General features: G+C 37.5%; 2 protein-coding genes across 6 annotated transcripts; one reads left to right on the top strand and one right to left on the bottom strand.

Moving 5' to 3' along the window:
- The first annotated feature begins 204 nt into the window (after window positions 1-204).
- Window positions 205-1,839, top strand: LOC110371105 (mannose-P-dolichol utilization defect 1 protein homolog). The gene is made up of 4 exons (XM_021327215.3): window positions 205-493; window positions 626-824; window positions 1,043-1,247; window positions 1,543-1,839. Exons 1-4 carry the CDS (start codon window positions 406-408, stop codon window positions 1,798-1,800), a joined length of 750 nt encoding a protein of 249 aa, XP_021182890.2. The 5' UTR covers window positions 205-405; the 3' UTR covers window positions 1,801-1,839.
- A 384-nt stretch (window positions 1,840-2,223) lies between these two features.
- On the bottom strand, window positions 2,224-14,580 carry LOC110371028 (tetratricopeptide repeat protein 14 homolog). 5 transcript variants are annotated; one of them, XM_064035317.1, is made up of 19 exons: window positions 14,441-14,580; window positions 13,954-14,263; window positions 13,433-13,509; window positions 13,003-13,125; window positions 12,268-12,488; window positions 10,710-10,850; window positions 9,950-10,626; window positions 9,471-9,706; window positions 8,906-9,111; window positions 8,414-8,563; window positions 7,372-7,440; window positions 6,590-6,772; window positions 6,149-6,239; window positions 5,928-6,062; window positions 5,395-5,615; window positions 4,194-4,358; window positions 3,588-3,830; window positions 3,330-3,449; window positions 2,224-2,926 (listed from the first exon to the last, which is right to left on the bottom strand). In XM_064035317.1, exons 2-19 carry the CDS (start codon window positions 14,252-14,254, stop codon window positions 2,758-2,760), a joined length of 3,528 nt encoding a protein of 1,175 aa, XP_063891387.1. In that variant the 5' UTR covers window positions 14,255-14,263; window positions 14,441-14,580; the 3' UTR covers window positions 2,224-2,757. The 5 variants fall into 5 exon arrangements, with proteins under 5 accessions (XP_063891387.1, XP_063891386.1, XP_063891388.1 ...); XM_064035316.1 differs by having other exon boundaries at window positions 4,182-4,358; window positions 9,953-10,626; XM_064035318.1 differs by having other exon boundaries at window positions 4,182-4,358; window positions 8,942-9,111; window positions 14,441-14,579.
- Between the last annotated feature and the right edge of the window lie 3,941 nt (window positions 14,581-18,521).

Below are 18,521 nucleotides of genomic sequence, written 5' to 3'. Positions count from 1 at the left end.
CTACAGGACTCTGTAAAAACTATTAGTGGGATCCTATATCTACAGTAAAAAAACAGGTAAAAATTAAAGACTATGTTCCTAACGATGGGTGATGATGATGGGTGAATAATTCCGATACGAATGCATGTATACAACTAATAATAAATCGACTCTACAAAAACTAATTGAAATCACTAGTTATGTCAATGTTTGTCACTGTCATTTGTATACGCCGTGTCGTGTCACCGACCGGTCATCAATGTCAATCTAATTGAATTTCTTTCCATCCGGCCCAGTTTATTTGTGAACTTTGCTCGTCGCTGTTGTTGTATTAGTCGATAAGGCAAAAGTTAGATCAATAATTGTTTTAAATGTATTGAACAAACTACAAATCTATTTATAAATAGGGTACAATATTTAAGCATAATGGCAGAATTTTTGAAGGGTTTATTGTTATCGGTTTTATCAGAAAAGTGTTACGAAGAGTATTTCGTGAAATTCAACTTTCTTGATGGTAATTCTGTTCTAGATATTTATTTAATTTGTAGTTGTTCACGCTAGATTCCGTGTTATGGCTTTTTCGTGTGCGGTAAATTTCTTTATTAGTTTCGAATACATAGGTAATTATTATTGTGTTGTGTTTCAGGGCCTTGCTTGACCGCGACGCTAAGCAAGGGTCTAGGAATCGGTATAATCGCCGGTTCCATCTTAGTGAAAGTACCTCAGATATTGAAGATCCTGAACAGCAAGAGTGCCGAGGGGATCAATATTTATGGAGTCTATTTAGAGTTATTTGCGATCACAGCAAACTTTGCGTACAGTTATGTTATGGGCTTTCCATTTAGGTGAGTTTTATCAATTAGTATTTGAATATCCTTGTAATTTTCTTATCAATGGTTTAGTAATGTCTACTGATCTAGAAGTTTCAATATTTAGCTGATGCCATTATGTACGTTATACCAATTTCCTTGTCATGTGAAAAATGCAAAACAATTTGTTTTGCAAAACACCATTTACAATAATAAACACCTTTCCAATAATCAAACTATATCTACATTTCCAGTGCATGGGGAGAAGGAACATTCCTCGCAATACAAACAGCAGCTATAGCCGCTCTCGTACTGCACTATGGAGGTGGAACAGGGAAGGCCGGTTTATTCATAGCAGCATATGCAGGCATTGTTTCTGCCTTAGTCAGTGGAGTCACACCTACCAAAGTACTTTGGACCATGCAAGCTGTTAATGTGCCTATCATTGTTGTAGCTAAGGTAACAAACATTTCATTTATCACTTATCTCTATAACAAATCATTATAATTATTTATAAGATTTTCCTCATAATTCAACTTCAAGAGCAAATTGAAAAATACTTTTCCTTTTTTAAAGCAACATTTAGTTGGCAATATACAAAAATATATTATAAATTGTAATGAATGTAAGAGATGAATGTCAACAGCTAATAGGATTTTTAAAGAAGTACTTTGCATAAAAAAGGATTTTTAGTTATTTACATAAAAAATTGTATAAACAATGATGAAATGCTTATAAATACTTTTGTTTCCAGTCAATTCAAGTATTCACAAACTACAAGAACGGCAGTACTGGCCAGCTATCAGCAATAACATGTTTGCTGCTGTTTGGAGGCAGTATAGCCAGAATATTCACATCTCTTGTTGAAACTGGAGACTTCATTATTATCGTGACCTACTGCGTGTCTACTGTGGCCAATGGTGCCATTGTAGCTCAATTACTTTGGTACTGGAATGTTGAAAAAGGAACCCAAAATAAGAATAAGAACAAGAAAAAAAAGAAACAAGCATAATTTATTACATAATGTTAATAAAACATTTTTACCTCATAATTTTGTTGTTTTTATCTGATAACCTGTTTATCCTTTGTGTATCATTGAAATCTAAATATCAAAATATAGTTGATAAGTGTAGTAAATCCTGCTTATATTATAAATGCGAAAATTAATTAGGAAGTTTGCCTATCTTATATACTTGCACTTAAATCTGCCAAATCAATTGCAATACACTGAATGTTTTCAGACATGGGTGCTTCAAGATGTCTATGCCTACCTCTAGTATTGCAATCCATATGAAAACGATTTTAATATAGCTAGGTCATAGATAAGTTATGTAAATGGGTCCATACATCATATTTACGTAGGAGATTGATAAGGAGAGAGTTAAAATACTGTAAAGGAATGCTGTTTTTCTTGGTGCACAGAAAAGAAACAACATTTACATTATAAGTCACTTTATTTAATAATTTCACCAATCACAATTAATGGAACAAATCATAGTGACTAATATACACTATCCCAGTATAATTGGAATGTGTTCACAGAGCGGGGATTTGTTATTTGGAAATACAATAAAACGTTAAGCTGTTGTACTATTACAGCAAACATTTACCATGAAATATCTTACGAAGGAAAATTTAAATGCGAAATTGGTATTCTAAGCTACTTAAAACCATTATTATATTCACAATAATGCAAACAGAAAATCCTTTCATATTGTACTCTATTCTATATTTACATCTAATAATAACTTGAATACATTTCTTAATACAAAAATCGACTGTGGATAACTGATGACTATTATAAATAGTAAGATTATTTACCTTTTGACTATAAGTGATAAATTATCGTTTGATCAGTTGATTCACAGTCAATATGTATGTATATGTAGATAAAATGGTGTGTAGCACCTAAACAAAACTTAGCTAACTGTAAACCTAGCACTCAGTGGCAAAACCAAACGTTTGTGATTTATTCTTTGGGGGCTTGTTCGGCGGGCTGTTTCTCCTCCGGATGGGAGTTCCTCTCGGGTTCATTGCCGTCAGCCCACTTGCCGTCGTATTCCTTTCTGTCCACGTATCTTTCCTCTTCATATTCGCCCTCGCTACGATGGCTGTCACGCTCAGAGTAACGGGAATAACTGTGGGAAGAAATAAACATTATAAAATATTGGCTTATAATGGTAGTAGTGTGTCTGAAACTACAGTAAGCTTACAAAGAGCCTATTGGCTATGTGCAAAGCGAGTGTGGCGGACAGATAACGACCGCAGCGCACAACACGGCAGAAATTGGAAACAAATGCGGATGTTTCAAACCCGGTTTATATTATTATATTCATTTCACAGTAAAATTATTGAATAAATTGCACTGAAATAATGTCAATAATACTATTTTAATCTTTGGTTTTATTTATATTTGCAAAGAAAATTATAATGTTTACATGGTTATTTTTTGACAGCTTCCAAATGTTGCAAACGCTACGCGTCGCCACCGTCGCGCACATAGCCAATATGTTAAGTTCATTTTAGTAATATTGTACAAACCTGTCTCTGTCCTTGTCGCGTCTTTCAGGACTGTAGGATCTAGATCTGCGCGTTCTTTCAGGGCTTCGCGATCTTGAGTAGCGGCCGCCTCTACGATCTCTGAAGTCGCGGAATCCTCCTCTGCAGAAACAAAGGAATACGTCAACATTGCACGACTTCAAATTGACATTATCAAAAGTATTTATATACAGTAATAATTCTGAAGCGTATTTTGAATGATCACCAACAATGTTCGACCGGTATATTCATATAATTTACCTGAACGGTCTACCCCGTCCGCCACCACCACGCCTGGGTCTGAATGGCCTGCCTCCTCTCGAGCGGTTGTCGCGCCACTCCTGCTGGAAGCGTCGTCCGTCGTCTCTGCGGAAGTCTCCGCCCCCGCGGCCGCGGCCCCGGCCTCCGCCCCCGTTGTACGTGTGGAAGCGAGGCCGGTAGTACGTGCCGCGCTCGAAACCGCCACGACCCCGCCAGTTGCCACGACGAACGAAACGACGGAACCTAAATTAAGGAGTTATTAATGTGCACTACTTGTTAGATTTGAAATTAATAAATATTGTAGCCATTTTGTCTCCGTGCAGGGTTGGGGGGGTTAACAAAAAAATAAAAGGTTAAAAATCTACAGTACTACTAGTTCACGTCAAATAACTTTGACCATCTGAAGTCAGCCATTTGATGCCTCTCGTATTGTTTTCGTGCTGTGCAACCACTAGTAGCAAACTTCAATGGGATCGAGTTATTTTATGTGAACCGTAGTCTATTTTCAAAATGCATTTACAATAGCATCTAACAGTTTTAACTTGCTAAAAATCTACAGGGAGGGGTTAAAATAAACACACAAGCCAAGAATACCTTGAGCCCGACCGTGATCGTGATCTGCTGCGAGAGTAGTAGGAGCGGCTGGCGTCGGAGCGCGAGCGAGAGCGAGGCGAGGCCGAGCGGCGGCGGCGCGATGCTACCGAGCCGCTCGCGCTCGACGCCGAGCGGGAGCGGGATCGGGAGCGAGACCGGTACTTGCGGGGCCGTGACCTGATGGGAATTGTAAATTGAAAATAAACAATCGACTTTCAAGTGAAATCTTTACTACTTTTATAATTTGTTTGTGCAAATATACCAGAATATCGCAGTTTTGGCTTAATCAATACATATTTACAAGCCTGTGTTCTTAAGCACCAAAAACTTGCCTCCCTATTGCTTCTACATTACAACCCGTGCCGATAAAGAATGGGATTAGAAATGGCGGCTCATTGAGCTGGGAGCGTCAGCATAACAATGCAATAACAATAAAAACTAATAACTGAATAACGTTAAAAAATATCGTTACCGTTGAAAGTGTTTCGTTATTTCATGAATTAAAATAAAGCTTATGTTAGTTAAATTTGTGATCGTTTTGAGACTACATTACGTAGGTACACAAATTGTCAACAAAACCATTACCTGAATCGCGGAGAGGGTAAGGTTGGATATAAACTATTTTCGCTTCATAACTTTAAATAATCTTAAATATCCATACTAATATCATAAAATGTAAGTAACTCTCTGTCTGTCTGTTATGCTTTCACGGCTAAACCACTGAACCGATTTTGATGAAATTTGGTATGGAGATAACTTGAATCCCTAGCCTTCCTTGGGCTTAGGCTAATTTACTACTACATATATGCTACTTTTTGTTCTTCTTCGACTTTCTACGCATGCGCAACATTCACGTGGGCAAAGGTTTTGAAATAAAAGGATGTAATAAATTTCCAGTAAAATTTCACATCTTGCTGGTGCCGGCAATTACCGTATCAATATCACAAAGGGGAGGGAACGCATAATCAAAGTCGTTATTTTTTTGTCAGTCGGTACCAAAGAGTGTGAGTATAGACGGAAATAATGTGCGAGCGAGAAGTGAATAGATGCGCCGCCATTTCTAATCCCATTCTTTATTGGCACGGGTAGTAATTATTCTAATTACCTAAGAGCATGGCCTTACATATACACGGACAAGTTAGCACCAGATAAAACTATAGATCCTGCTGATTAATAACTTAGTGCCTACTATATGCAAAGTTAAGATACTAACCTGCTCCTCGAGCGCTTAGATCTCCTCTCATCATCTGAGGAGTTGGAAGAGTGTCGCCTGGGTGAGGGAGGCGAGCGCGGGCGGCGGCCGGACGGCGAGGGCGGCTTGATGCGCGTCACGAACTGCTCGGGCCGCCCGTCGCCCACCGACACCGGAGTCTCTCCCTCTTGAGCCAGACGGAATGAACCGAATTTGTCTAGGACTATGTTGCCTTTACGAACCTGTATTACAAAGATATATTATTATAACAAACATTCTCAGAAAATAAATAAAATGGCGGGAAGCAGTCACTTTTTCCTTAGTTGCTGTGGGAACTGCGTAGGCATACTGAGCAGTAAGTACATAATGTATGTAACTTAGTATACAGGACGTCATGAATCCAAGGTCTAATGTGACCTACTGACTGGCCTGTATATTTCGAAATGAATCGAGAGTATGGCGTCATTAGAACTGGCCAGTACAATGGATACTGGGATATATATTGGGAACACACGATTTTGTGATACTATCTAATTAAATAAGGCAGTACTTACAGGATGTGAAGGTTCGGTCCCCGGCGGGTCGGGTTCCCGCTTGTTCGGCGGCGGCGCTGACGGCAGCGGTGGCGGCTCCTTCATGGCCATCGCGCGACGCACCGACACATTCTTATCGCCGCTTGATGGTGATGGCTGGTTATAAAAGAAAAAAGGTTTAATCATTTTCACAAAATATTGAGGCTATAACATATGTTAGAATGTTGACGTTATATTCTTACCTTTGGATTCTCCTGTGAATCATCTGAGCTGTCTTCGAATGCATAATGTTCTTTGTAACCTTTGGGCACAGGAGTTTCCTTCTTCTTGACCCTGTTCAAAGAAAATATATTGTTATTAATTATTCGTGGAAATCATCTGACTATCAATTCTATACACATTATTGTTTTTTTCAAAATAATAAAATTATATTCAAGTCAATTATTGATTCATTTTAATAAATCATTGCAGCGTATTTCTACTTTGGCTGCAGGTAACATATTTTTATGTTGTGTACAAAAAAAATAACTATTAAAAATCACGCGCTAATTGTATGAGTCAAATTAGAAGGATTTGAGTCCAAGAGAAAACGAAGTAGAATATTTTGTAGCTACGAAAATAGGTGTGTTTATATAGATAAATGTATGTATGTAGTAATGGTTAAATGATGCGGCATAACTAACGTGTCTTTGACCGCGCTCATGGACATCTTCCACTTGGGTTTCTCGAGCGGCGGCGGCGGCGCCTGGTCGGGGCTGAGCGAGGAGCGGCCGTCGCGCTTGTGCAGCACTTCCTTCTCCACCATTACGTGGTACGCGCTCAGCTTCGACTCCAGCTCCTCGAGACCGTGCATATCGTCTAGCATCCTGGTGATACGTACACATTTTATTAAGTTAATGCGTGGACATACATTGTTTTTAACAAATAGACGATTACAGGCTCTTATACACAAAGTTGGAAGATGCAGTTATTATCAATTTTCGGAGTTAGCACAGCTTGCGTCAAATAACTTTGACCTTCTGAAGTTAGCTACCAGCGACTGAGCATAACAAAACACGATCGCGTAGCATGAAGCTTTATGACTGTCTTCAGAGAGGATACATTGTTTGACGCTAGCTGTACATAGCCATTTAATTTTAAGTGAGCCTAATATAGGTTATTGTGTACGATACATATAAAGCAATAATGTGATAACTACTTTTAAAAATGAAGTAACGCATTTAAGGTTAGCACACATAAAGCGTTATTTCATATAGAAATGACATTGAATATGTGGTATGGACAACCATACAACCACGGTTAGCGTAAATGATCCAAGTTTCAGTCTACTTAGCTTATTACAATAAAAGTATAACACGCATCCTTTATTTGACTTATACAATTAGCGGGCGGTACTCAGACAATTAACATAAGTGTGATAGTGTCTTACATACAAGTGTGTGTAGGGTAGAATATGAAATCTTACCTCTTGTCATGTTTCCTGTCATATTCGCCATCCGAGCTGAGATCGCGCTTCTTGCCTTTCAACTCTTTTCTGTAATAATAAAATATGTTTTAATCAGCAATTAGCACATATTTAAACTATATAAAGATTGAATACAGTTAAAACATTTAAGGCCATGCGCTATTGTTAAATAATTTTACGTTAGTACATAAAATGCACCATAAGTATTAGCCACACAGTTTTAACATAAAACATAAAATTTTATTGTTTTTGACCTCCTGGACACAAACTTACACTTCAGTGATGTGTAATTGTTTTCTGGAGTTAATTAAACTATGCACACAAATGTATTTGATTTTATGGACATTTACAATGTAAAACTCGTGTGCTCGCAATTTATGAATGAAATTTTGAACTGTCAAATATCAATGTGATCCTAAAACAGTTCATCATTTTACGATCTCACAACGCCAGCGTATTAAAAAAAAACCGGCCAAGTGCGAGTCGGACTCGTGCACGAAGGGTTCCGTAAATTACAGTTAAATCAACCTATCTCAAAAACTATAAGAGATACTTTGATCAAACCAAAAATCGTTGAAAGAGTTAATTAGCATGCATCACCTCTATTTTTAGAATTTTATACCCCGTAGTTATAAAATAGAGGGGGACATACTTTTACGACTTTGAGAGCTGATATCTCAAAACCGTTCACTTTAAGAAAAATGTTTTTGAAAACTTTATATCATTTTAAAGACCTTTCCATTGATACCCCACACGGGTATGTACATCGAAAAAATTCATCCCTCAGTTACATGGGGGGCCCACCCCAATTCTTTTTACTATTTAGTGTCATATTTTTGTAGCGGTTCATACAACACATATTCCCATCAAATTTCATCACTGTAGTACTTATAGTTTCCGAGTAAATCGGCTGTGACAGACGGACAGACGGACATGACGAAACTATAAGGGTTCCGTTTTTGCCATTTTGGCTACGGAACCCTAAAAACCTTTGCAATGCACGGTAGATCTAACCTGTATAACAAATATACAATAAATATACCTGATGGCATCTCTGAGTTTCTTGTCCCCAATGTTTTCCAGGTCACGTAAACTGTAATCATTGTTGGCGGCCGCGCGAGCTATCTTAGCCTTTCGCTTTTCTTCGCGTTCTTGCTCCTTGCGCTTCCTTTTAGATTCTTTCTTCTTCTTCCTATTGGAAAACATTGTTATTTAATTAATTTGTTTTTATATGCAATTTCATAAATATGGTTTCACAAAGCAATTACCTAGAGCCGAATCTCTAATATATAAGAGGAAATATTCTTTTGTTTGTAATGATCTGAAACTATTGAACCGATTTGAAAATTCTTTCACTGTTAGGAAGCTACACTATGCCCAAGTGCCTACTATATTTTACCCGCGTACTAGGAAGTGGGGGAAAGAGAGAAACAGTCAGTTGTTACATAGAGAAGGAGCACGTCATAAATATACCATTATTATCATACTACAATATCAAAATTTTGTCCACACATGCTCCATAATCCGTGCTCACCCAGTCAAATCGAAAAGTTCAGTGAAAGGTACTGACTTATCTTTCTTCTTCTTTTTCTTCTTGTCCCTATCGGCGCCGGGCTGCGGCTGCTGGCCCAACTCCTGCATCTTGCGGTTGCGTTTGTACTGAGCCGTCTCTTCTAAGAAGTTCCGCACTTTATCTTCGTAGTCCGAATCCTCTTTGGTCATTTCGAGGAACTTGCGTACCTGGTAAAAATAAATTAAATGTTAGGGGCGAAAAAAGATAAAACCTTTTTGTAATAATAAATTAAACGATAAGGTGTTTTTTCCACCAGCTACTTTTAAATCAAGTGTCATAACCACTGTCAGTGGTAACTACCAGAGAGCACCAAGTGTATATCACTTGGTGCTCTCTGGTAAAATTCCTGGTGGTGGTTAAATTCCTAGCTTGGAGATGGGCAGCAGTATTTCCGAGCCTAAAAATAATAATACATAATGCATGCCCAGTCCAATGACTATGGCCAATTAATCTCCCCAGCCTGGGGATACCTATGTTTTTAGGCTCATGGGCTGTGCATAGGCAAGTTTTTGTCAGTATTCCTTACCTTCAATTCATAATCAATATCAGCCTGCGACCTCTGCGGTTCAGGGTTGACTTCTTCAACAGGCGGCGGCGGCGGCTGGTACCCATACGGATGGTTGAACTGCGAGTTGTGCGTCCGTGACCCGGCTTCGGGGGCGCCGAGCATCTCCATACGTTTGCTGAGAGGCGACAGGGACCGTTGCCTCTTGTTGTTGGGTTGAGAACGGCGCTTCTTCTTACGGTTGGGACCTTCGGAATCTGTTAATGATAAATTGGTAATGTTTTTATTGTTACCCCTGTAAAGTTTACATGTGAAAACAGTTGGTGCAATTTGGAAGACACATTTGGTAAAGAAAATGGTGTTGTACCTTAATATTATTATGTCGATGTTTCAGTCCCCAGTGAGTATTATAGACTAACATTCTCAGTAATTACAATATATTTTCAAAATGATTGCGTTATTATAGTATAAGTTAGGTTAATAAAATGAATAGGTATTACCACTGCTATCGGACGATGACGACGAAGACTCTGATGATGAACTGGAGCTCGACGAGTCACTTGACGATGATGACGAGCTGCTCGATCGCTTCTTCTTACCCTTGCCGCGCTTCTTCTTCTTCTTTTTATCCTTCTTCTCCGTCAAATTCAACAATTGCTTCAATGTCTCTTTCATCTCATAAGACTTAGCTCCCGTCAAACCAGGCAGAAGCAACTCTGCTGGTTCGATCAACGGCTTGGTAGCTGACGTCTTACTCTTCAAGAAGTCCAGGGAATTCTGTGCCTCTTCATGGAAAGGAATGATCGCCAAACAATCTTCATACGCTTTCTGTGCTTCAGTGATCTTATTTTCGTCTTCGTAACTTCGACCCAATGCTACTAATGTCTCTCCTAAGTACTTCCTAGCGTTGGCATGGTTTGGATTCAGTTTTAGAGATGTTTCAAAGTCTTCTATCGCTTTTTTGAATGTTCCGCTATTGGCGTATAGTGCTCCTCTTGCAACTAATCCTTCGACGTTTCTGGGGTCGATACTTAACGCCTTATTGAGGCATTGGAATGCCTCCGAGTGTCGGCCGGCTTTGAAATGTTCAATTCCTTCAGCGACCGAACGGAAAGCCCACTTGCTTGCTTGTGCTTGACGAAGTTCATCTGCATATTCCGCTGGTGTAAATCCTCCCCTGGTGAAAAAACAATAAGGTTTAAAATACAATAACAATAAATATAAAGCAGGTATGGTCAATTGTGATATAAGATGATTTACCTCAATGACGAAAAGTTGGTGCAGTGCATGTTGGAGATTCCGAGGAGTTCAGAAAGATATTGGACGCAGTTGGGGTTATTGAAGCCTGGACTCTTCTCCAGTATGGCCTCATAGCTCTCACCCTTCATATCCACAGTTTTCCTGGAGGAAATATACATAAATAAATAATGTGAACAGTTGTCAAAGTATTTAATAGTCCTCTTATAATGGAGTATTTTCACTGAGATGAGAGTAACATCTTCAAAGAAGGTATTTATTTAGTTTCAAGCATTTAATTCCTAAAGTGTTTGCTTAGTGTCACACATACGATTATCCTCACCTGTTCCAATGGAGCTGTTCAAAAAATGTTATGTTACTTGAATTTTATTTCTTTCACACATAAAGTATAACATCATAGATTAGGTGATGCCGCCTCGACAATGTGACATTAATATTACCGGGACATTCGCAAAGGTCACAACATAATTCAGTAGGTGTGACACGGGTCTTGAAAATCCTCGCTATACCTAGAAAAGAACACCCTAAAATAATTGAGGGAGTGTATGTCCACTGTTGCGGACGATACGTTGAATACAACGATGTAACTGCCGCGCTATCTTGTAACTATTGAGTCATCTCGGAGAGCCTCACATCAGCTAAATTGATTATCGCCGGGAGCAAGTCCTTTTATTATAATAATAAATAACTCCAACATCCAATAAATGCTCATTATAAAAGTCCAATCAATACGTCTCAGATAATGCTGGAATGTTAAACATTAGCTTTAATACAGAATAACATGTTTCCTGTTACACATATCAAGATTGTAGAGACCCTAAAATAATATTTGTACTGACCTTTTCCATTTTATGTTAAAAAATAAAAGATGTGTAAATAATTTGAATATCTGATAAAATCCTCAACAGGAGTCTCGTTGAAATATAGATATTATAAAAACATCCTTCAAGAATCCCAAGGTTTGTTCACATCAAATCAAACTTTGAACAATGTCATGCAATCATTTCACAAGTTGGTGAACAGTGTGATTTGTACTGAAAAGTGATCATAAACCAGTGAAAACATACATCCAATACTCCTTCTGATGTTACACTTACACATATACCTACCAAGTGTGCTCACATTATACTTATATAGCTGTGTGAAACCAACCACATGTAGTTAATCTGAATGAGTATCTAAAAACCAGAGGTATTCTTGTATGCTCTTCCATACATAGTCAGGTCAAATAATATGTGACTTTGTTCCAATGTTCTTGAAATCCCAGGCATAAGTGCAATATATTCCATTATTATCTACTCCTTCCCAGTTTTCTAAGCATTAAATATCTTCAAGTAGTCCATGACATTCTTCCACATTCTCATAATAATATCTTCAGTATTCTTGTTTTCAAACAATAAAAAAAAATACCACTGTTTTTGTAGGCTCGAAATAAGATTGTACTACAAATAAATACATGAAAAAACACTATGTTTTTGTGTAAAGCAAAACAGTAAAACCTGTAAATAGTGTAGGGACAATGTGATTACTCAGAAGCGTTTGTTATTGAGTTAGTACATACTTGTAGACGAGAGGGAAGTCGTCGGTGCTGAGAAGGCCTAGCGGCGGCTTAGGCGGAGCGTCATCGGGCCCGCGGGTGATTCCTTTCATGCCGCACACCATTTTGTCAGTGTCAGGGATAACTTCTATCACTTCACAGCATACAGTGTCATTCATCAGGTAGTTTCTTGACACGTTTTTCTTGTCCACAGCTGGTATGATATTTGTAACTGGTAAAAATGCCTGGAGAAGAAACTTTCTGTTATTATACCACACTCACAATCTGTGTCCTTCCTTATGAATAATGGGCATACTGAAGTGGAAATATGTTAAGTTTTTAATTGTTTTGCAATTATGAATATTATTTTTCAATATTTTATGCTAAGGTTAATTCAAGAAATTCAATAATTGACCTCATAAGAACTACAACAATAGCAACATAAAGCTTATTGTTATTATGCACATATTGATACAGCTGAAGAGGTCAGCACATACAATTGACTATTAATGATTTTAAAGTAATTATTTAATCACCATTAACATATACAAAGCAAACAATAGTTACATTAACTGGCCAACAAAATACGTCAAAAATATAATTTATGATTTTCAAATAGTGCTTTATTTGGGAATAGTAATTTATGCTATGGCTGTCTGCGTAGGCGGTAACTTTCAACTCAAGTATGTGCTTATATGGCCAGTCTTAATAAAACCAGCTTGGAATAGAATGTTTATGTTTCACAATGTTGTGCAATACCTTCACATTGATGTCAGCTACATATCTGGAGGTCGGGCCGGCGGTGCAAAGCACCTTTAGCATCATACCCGAAGCCGTCCTGTTGATGACCGCTCCTATTATTAGTTCTCCTGTCTTCACATTCTGAAATAGACATGATTCTTTTAGAGATGTCAATAGTTGGAAAATAAAAAGTTTTATTTTAATTAGTAGATGACCTTGCCAGTCTGTAATTTTGTTTTTAAAAAGTTTTATAATTTTTCTATTATGTTCAAGGTTAAAGTATGTAGAAATAACTGATTACTATGTCATTTTAACCATGAAGATAACAATAGCTATAAAAATTCATAGATAGCACAGGTATGTGGCATTACCAAACAAGTTTCTAGTTGAAAGTAATTATTTTCAAAGGTATTATTGGTACATGAAGTAGAATGTGTTTTATACTTACATCAAAGAAATGCCTTAATCTCGCAGATTTGTCGACATTCAAGAATGTTTCGAAAGGTGGCATTAAAGCATACAGATCTGAAACAATTCACAGGAACTTTTAACCCAAAACTCGCTAAAAGCTGCATTGATTTAAATGAAAGTTTATATGGATATAGAGAAAACTCCCAACAAGAATATTTGAGAAAGGTCAAAATAAAAGATATTTGGAGATTAAGCATTAATTTATATGTCCAAGAAATGAGTCCTAGGTTGTTCGTGTTGTTTGTGAGGGATCAATTATTATTAGTGTTGGAATTGTTATAGCTAGGCAATCCTTCAGTGAATACAAACACGGGGTAACAAGTACTTAGCAACAGGTTACTGTATAGAAAAAATATACAAGGCTATGTCTAATGTTTATGACCAGAACTCATCAGATGCAAATAGATTAGATTTTTTGTAAGGAACCTTCAGTTTGTTGCTATGGCAGGCAGTGTCATAGTAACTCAACAAGGTGATAAAAAAGCCAAATAAACTTACTGTCTTCCGGTGTAGGCGCGTCTGCTCCAAGGCTAGACGACGATGGTGTTTCCTCCATAATTGAAGTGTCGAACAACGCATTTGCCTCCTTAGCAATGAACTGGTGAAGCTTCAGCCGCTTGCCACGATCTTGAAACGTCAGGTGCTTGTGCCTCGACTGGTATACAGCGAAATCCAATGCACCCACGCCAATTTTTGTCAAATCGTCTTCCCCTCTCTCTGCTTCCCACGTTTTTTGAAGTTGCTGACCATGGTAGTTAATGGATTGCGTCACTAAGGACGCATCCAAAGAAGGGTCCATACTTCAGTTCTATAAGAAAAACAAGGTTAGATTAATTTAGCTCCAGCACTGAATAAATAAATTAGATAAAAGTGAGAGTACAAAATGCCGACGCCATTTTGGTAATTTATACCCGGAGGACCAAACAGAAGGAATAATGATTTTACTGTCTGTTATGAATTAATATTCTCTTAAATAAACACTTACCCTACGAGCACTATGTTTTAGTATATTTCAATTCAATGCCACAATGAATTATTTTCTCCTAGCTAAAAACACATTCACAGACCACCACACTTCAACAGGAAAATGGAGACGAATGAACAATGAATGTTATATTGAATGAATGGTGAACAGATGACAAACGAAAGTTCAATTTTTGAATGATTTGGAACGATCATTGAAGGTTTGACTTCATGGCTTTTCAGTTTTCTTTTTTAATTATTGAAAGAAGTCGTGGTGGCCTAGTGAACGGAGCACCAACCTCTTGAGCATAAGTGTGTTGGTTCGATTCCATCCAGGTCAGGCAATATTCCTAAGTTAATCTTAGACACCCATGATTAATAGAACCAACTCGGATTGATCAGGGGTTTTGATTAACGTTCAACAGACTTAAAAAAAGGAGGTCTTCAATTTGGATTTGTTTATTTATTATTTTTAGGGTTACGGAACCCAAAGGGTAAAATGGGATCCTATTATTTTCGCTCCTCTGTCCGTCCGTCCTCCCACCCGTCCGTCTGTCACCAGGCTGTATCTCATGAACCGTGATAGTTAGAAAGCTGAAATTTTCATAGATGATGTATTTTTGTTGCCGCTATAACAACAAATACTGAAAATAGAATTTAATAAATATTTTGGGGGGCTCCCATACAACAAACGTGATTTATTAATTTTGTTTTATTAATAATTAGCTTCTGCCAGCGACTTCGTCCGCGTTAGATTAGGACTTTGTGCAGAGAGAGGCTAATTTCTCCCGTTTTCCCAACATTTACCTTCACTGCTCTGCTCCTATTGATCGTAGCGTGATGAAAAGTATCCTATAACCTGCCCAGGAGTACGAAGACTCATTGTACCAAGTTTCGTTGAAATCCGTTAAGTAGTTTTCGTTTCCATAACGAACATACAGACAGACAGACAAAAATTTTACTGATTGCATTTTTGGCATCAGTATCGATCTACAGATTTATTATAAATATAGATATAGATGGTACGGAACCGTTCGTGCGCGAGTTCGACTCGCACTTGGCCGATTTATTTTTGACTTTTACTCGATTTCTTTATTTCGTTTCATGAATGGGAACACTCGCAGTTGGGTCTCATTGTCCCCAGATCAGGAATTCAGGATCTGATGATGAATCCCGAGAAATCTTGGACAACGCTTGAAAATTGTTGGCACGCATCGGATGAAATCTTGATATTTGTGTGTATATCAAAGGAGCCTACATGACTGTGAAGGTATGGACCTTACCTGATGATGGCGACGACATCAAGGGAACTCGATATCGATTTATAGCAACTACTACGTGTTTGGGCTTAGTTCAATCGTATTGACGAGATCTTTAATTACAACAAAAACACCGAAAAGCAAAAAAAAATGGAAATCGGTCCAGTCGTCTTCGAGTAATCGGTGAACATACATAAAAAAGATCCCGACGAATTGAGAACCTTCTCCTTTTTGGGAAAATAGTATTTCATGACTACCTACTATATAATATTGTAATGCATTTTGCCTCATATATCATTTTGCATTTTGGAGAACTCCTAAACAGTTGATAGCAGCCACCTTTTGTTTCGGCATATTTTAATTATATTGATAAGGACTTTCTACCATTATAGATTACGAATGTATATGCCACTGTCAGTATTAAAATTTGTAATTCTATATAACAAGTCCACATATCTGTACTAACTAGGTAATATTACAAAGCTGACGTTTGTTTGTTTGTTTGAACGCGCTAATCTCAGAAAGTACTGGTCCGATTTGAAAAATTCTTTCAGTGTTAGATAGCCCATTTATCGAGGAAGGTTATAGGCTACTTTTTATCCGAGTACCTACGTGCAGAGGTTTCCACAGGATGCGGATGAAACCGCTGGCAGAAGCTAGTATTTAGATAATAGAGAAAGAAAGCGAAATATAATTTAAATAAAATACAAGATATAAAAACAATCTTTTTCCAACATAACATGAAAATTATCCATTTAAAATCTATATTCCCAACAATAGATCTCACACAATCGAATGCGTTCACGTGTAAAACTTGAAAGTAGATAGGTACAAAAAATAAATAAGTGTGGAGGAATAAAATAAGTTTCGCGGTGGACCATTGTACGGAGTTAGTGAGGGCGGCCCGCCTTCTAGTCCAAACAGTATTTCCATTGTGTCCGCCATTACCTAGCCCTCTTTTCGTCTTTTGTGTTCGCCTCTCTATAGAAGTGAGACCTTCCCAATGACGCTTTATGGCCGCTTTGAAGTATGCAAGATATGGCCGGTATATCTACATTATTCTAAAATATTAGGAGGCTACATTGTGTTATATCCTTTGAAGAAATATGTGGTACGCCGTATTACCAAGTTTAATTTTCATTGCGAAAATGTGGTATGAGATAAATCACGAAGTAGTTTTTTACCTACATAGCTGCTTGTGCGGTGAAATTCTACAGTTAGTTAAAGGCATGCTACAATCGTAACAAAATATTAATTACTCAAAGATTCTACTAAAGACTTGAGAATCAATGAAGCAAAGTAGAAATAAGTAGGTACTTAGAAACGAATTAATCTGACGGTTCGAATTTTCGAAACATACAGTGTAGGTAAACAAATGTAAGCCCTCGCAATATTTTTTAACACATTTTTTTTTGGTAGATTGGTCTTTCCTCACCAAGCTCTACGTCGATTTGCCAGGCAAATTTTAACAGGCCGAAGTTTTTAAATACCTATTATTTTTCTAATTCATCTCCATCAACAATAATACCTACTTACAACACGTGCCTTCTTGTTTATGTAGGTTCTTCTTTTACGATTTTCAAAGTCAAATCATTTATGTACTTACCTACATTAACAACGGAAATAAATTCTTTTGCAAAAAACGGGCCATGACATAACGTAATAATAAAACCAGTATTTGCCTAAATTAACTGTTATAATTTATTATACACTTGACAATTTGTACTTGAAAGTCTACGCCGTGCTACGAAACGCTACGCAGCGACTACGCGTAGCAACACGGGAGTTGTAGTCGTTTACCTTTCTTTGTACGTTTCTTGTTCCAAGCAAACCTTCAACTTTATTAAAATATGACATTAAAAAAATAGTATTACATAGATCAAAATGTTTTTTTTTTTTTATAATTTTCCCCTTTTCCAGTTTCATAATGAACCAACAACAATGGCTAAATCATGGCATACCTCCATATAAACAATCCAATAAAAACAAGTTCAAACAACCTTTTAACAATAAACAAGGCCATGCATAAAATGAAAGATCAATTCATACAGAAAACTACTGTTTCCATTAATATCAGTTATTTTGACACGCAATACCAGCTGCCACGATACAGATGCGGCCGCAATTCGCGTGATTGAATCTTTTTGGTTCGTAATAAGGTTGTTTATGATTTGGCAATTATTTATTGGGTGTACGATTAGCGGTGGCGTGTGTGTATGCAAGGTGTATTGTGCAGGTTCACACAATACGCGGCGCGGCTTTGTGTCTCGTGTTCGCGCCATTGTGCTCGGACATATTACCCAACGTTTCCACATTGTATCTGCTCCTGCTGTCTGTGGCTTCTTCCTTTGATGGGACATATCTTATTTGTCGTACGCACTATTGTGTTACACAGTTACTGTTCGTGTTTTTTGTGTGACGATTCTTATAAGACAACAATTGGCGTCGGAGTTTGACGTAGGCGTTGAGGGAGATATATCAATAGTATGGAGTTCCTTTAATGGTTATTATGAAAGAAACAGTTTTGCGAAGATTTTGTAACTTTAATATACCTAATTATGTTTGATTCCTATATTGTTGTTCCAATGTTGTTTTAACACGTAACTTTGTAGTATATAGATGCACATAGATTTGTAGATATCGAGGTAAAATTTCTTCTCCACATAAGTTCCTGAATATTCGCTATTTGTACCATGGCTATAGGATCGCCATTCAGGAATCCAGAAGCCTATAAAATTAATTAGGTACCTGGGAAAATAAGGCCTCGCTATTTATTTAATTATTTCGTCAGATTTTGCTGAGCAGCTCAAATGAATGAATAAAATATGTAACTAAAATCTAAAC

This window comes from Helicoverpa armigera, chromosome 6 (assembly GCF_030705265.1).
Source record: "Helicoverpa armigera isolate CAAS_96S chromosome 6, ASM3070526v1, whole genome shotgun sequence".
Lineage (NCBI taxonomy): Eukaryota > Metazoa > Arthropoda > Insecta > Lepidoptera > Noctuidae > Helicoverpa > Helicoverpa armigera.
The sequence above is the reverse complement of the archived record's forward strand: the minus strand, read 5'-3'. Positions and strand labels throughout refer to the sequence as shown.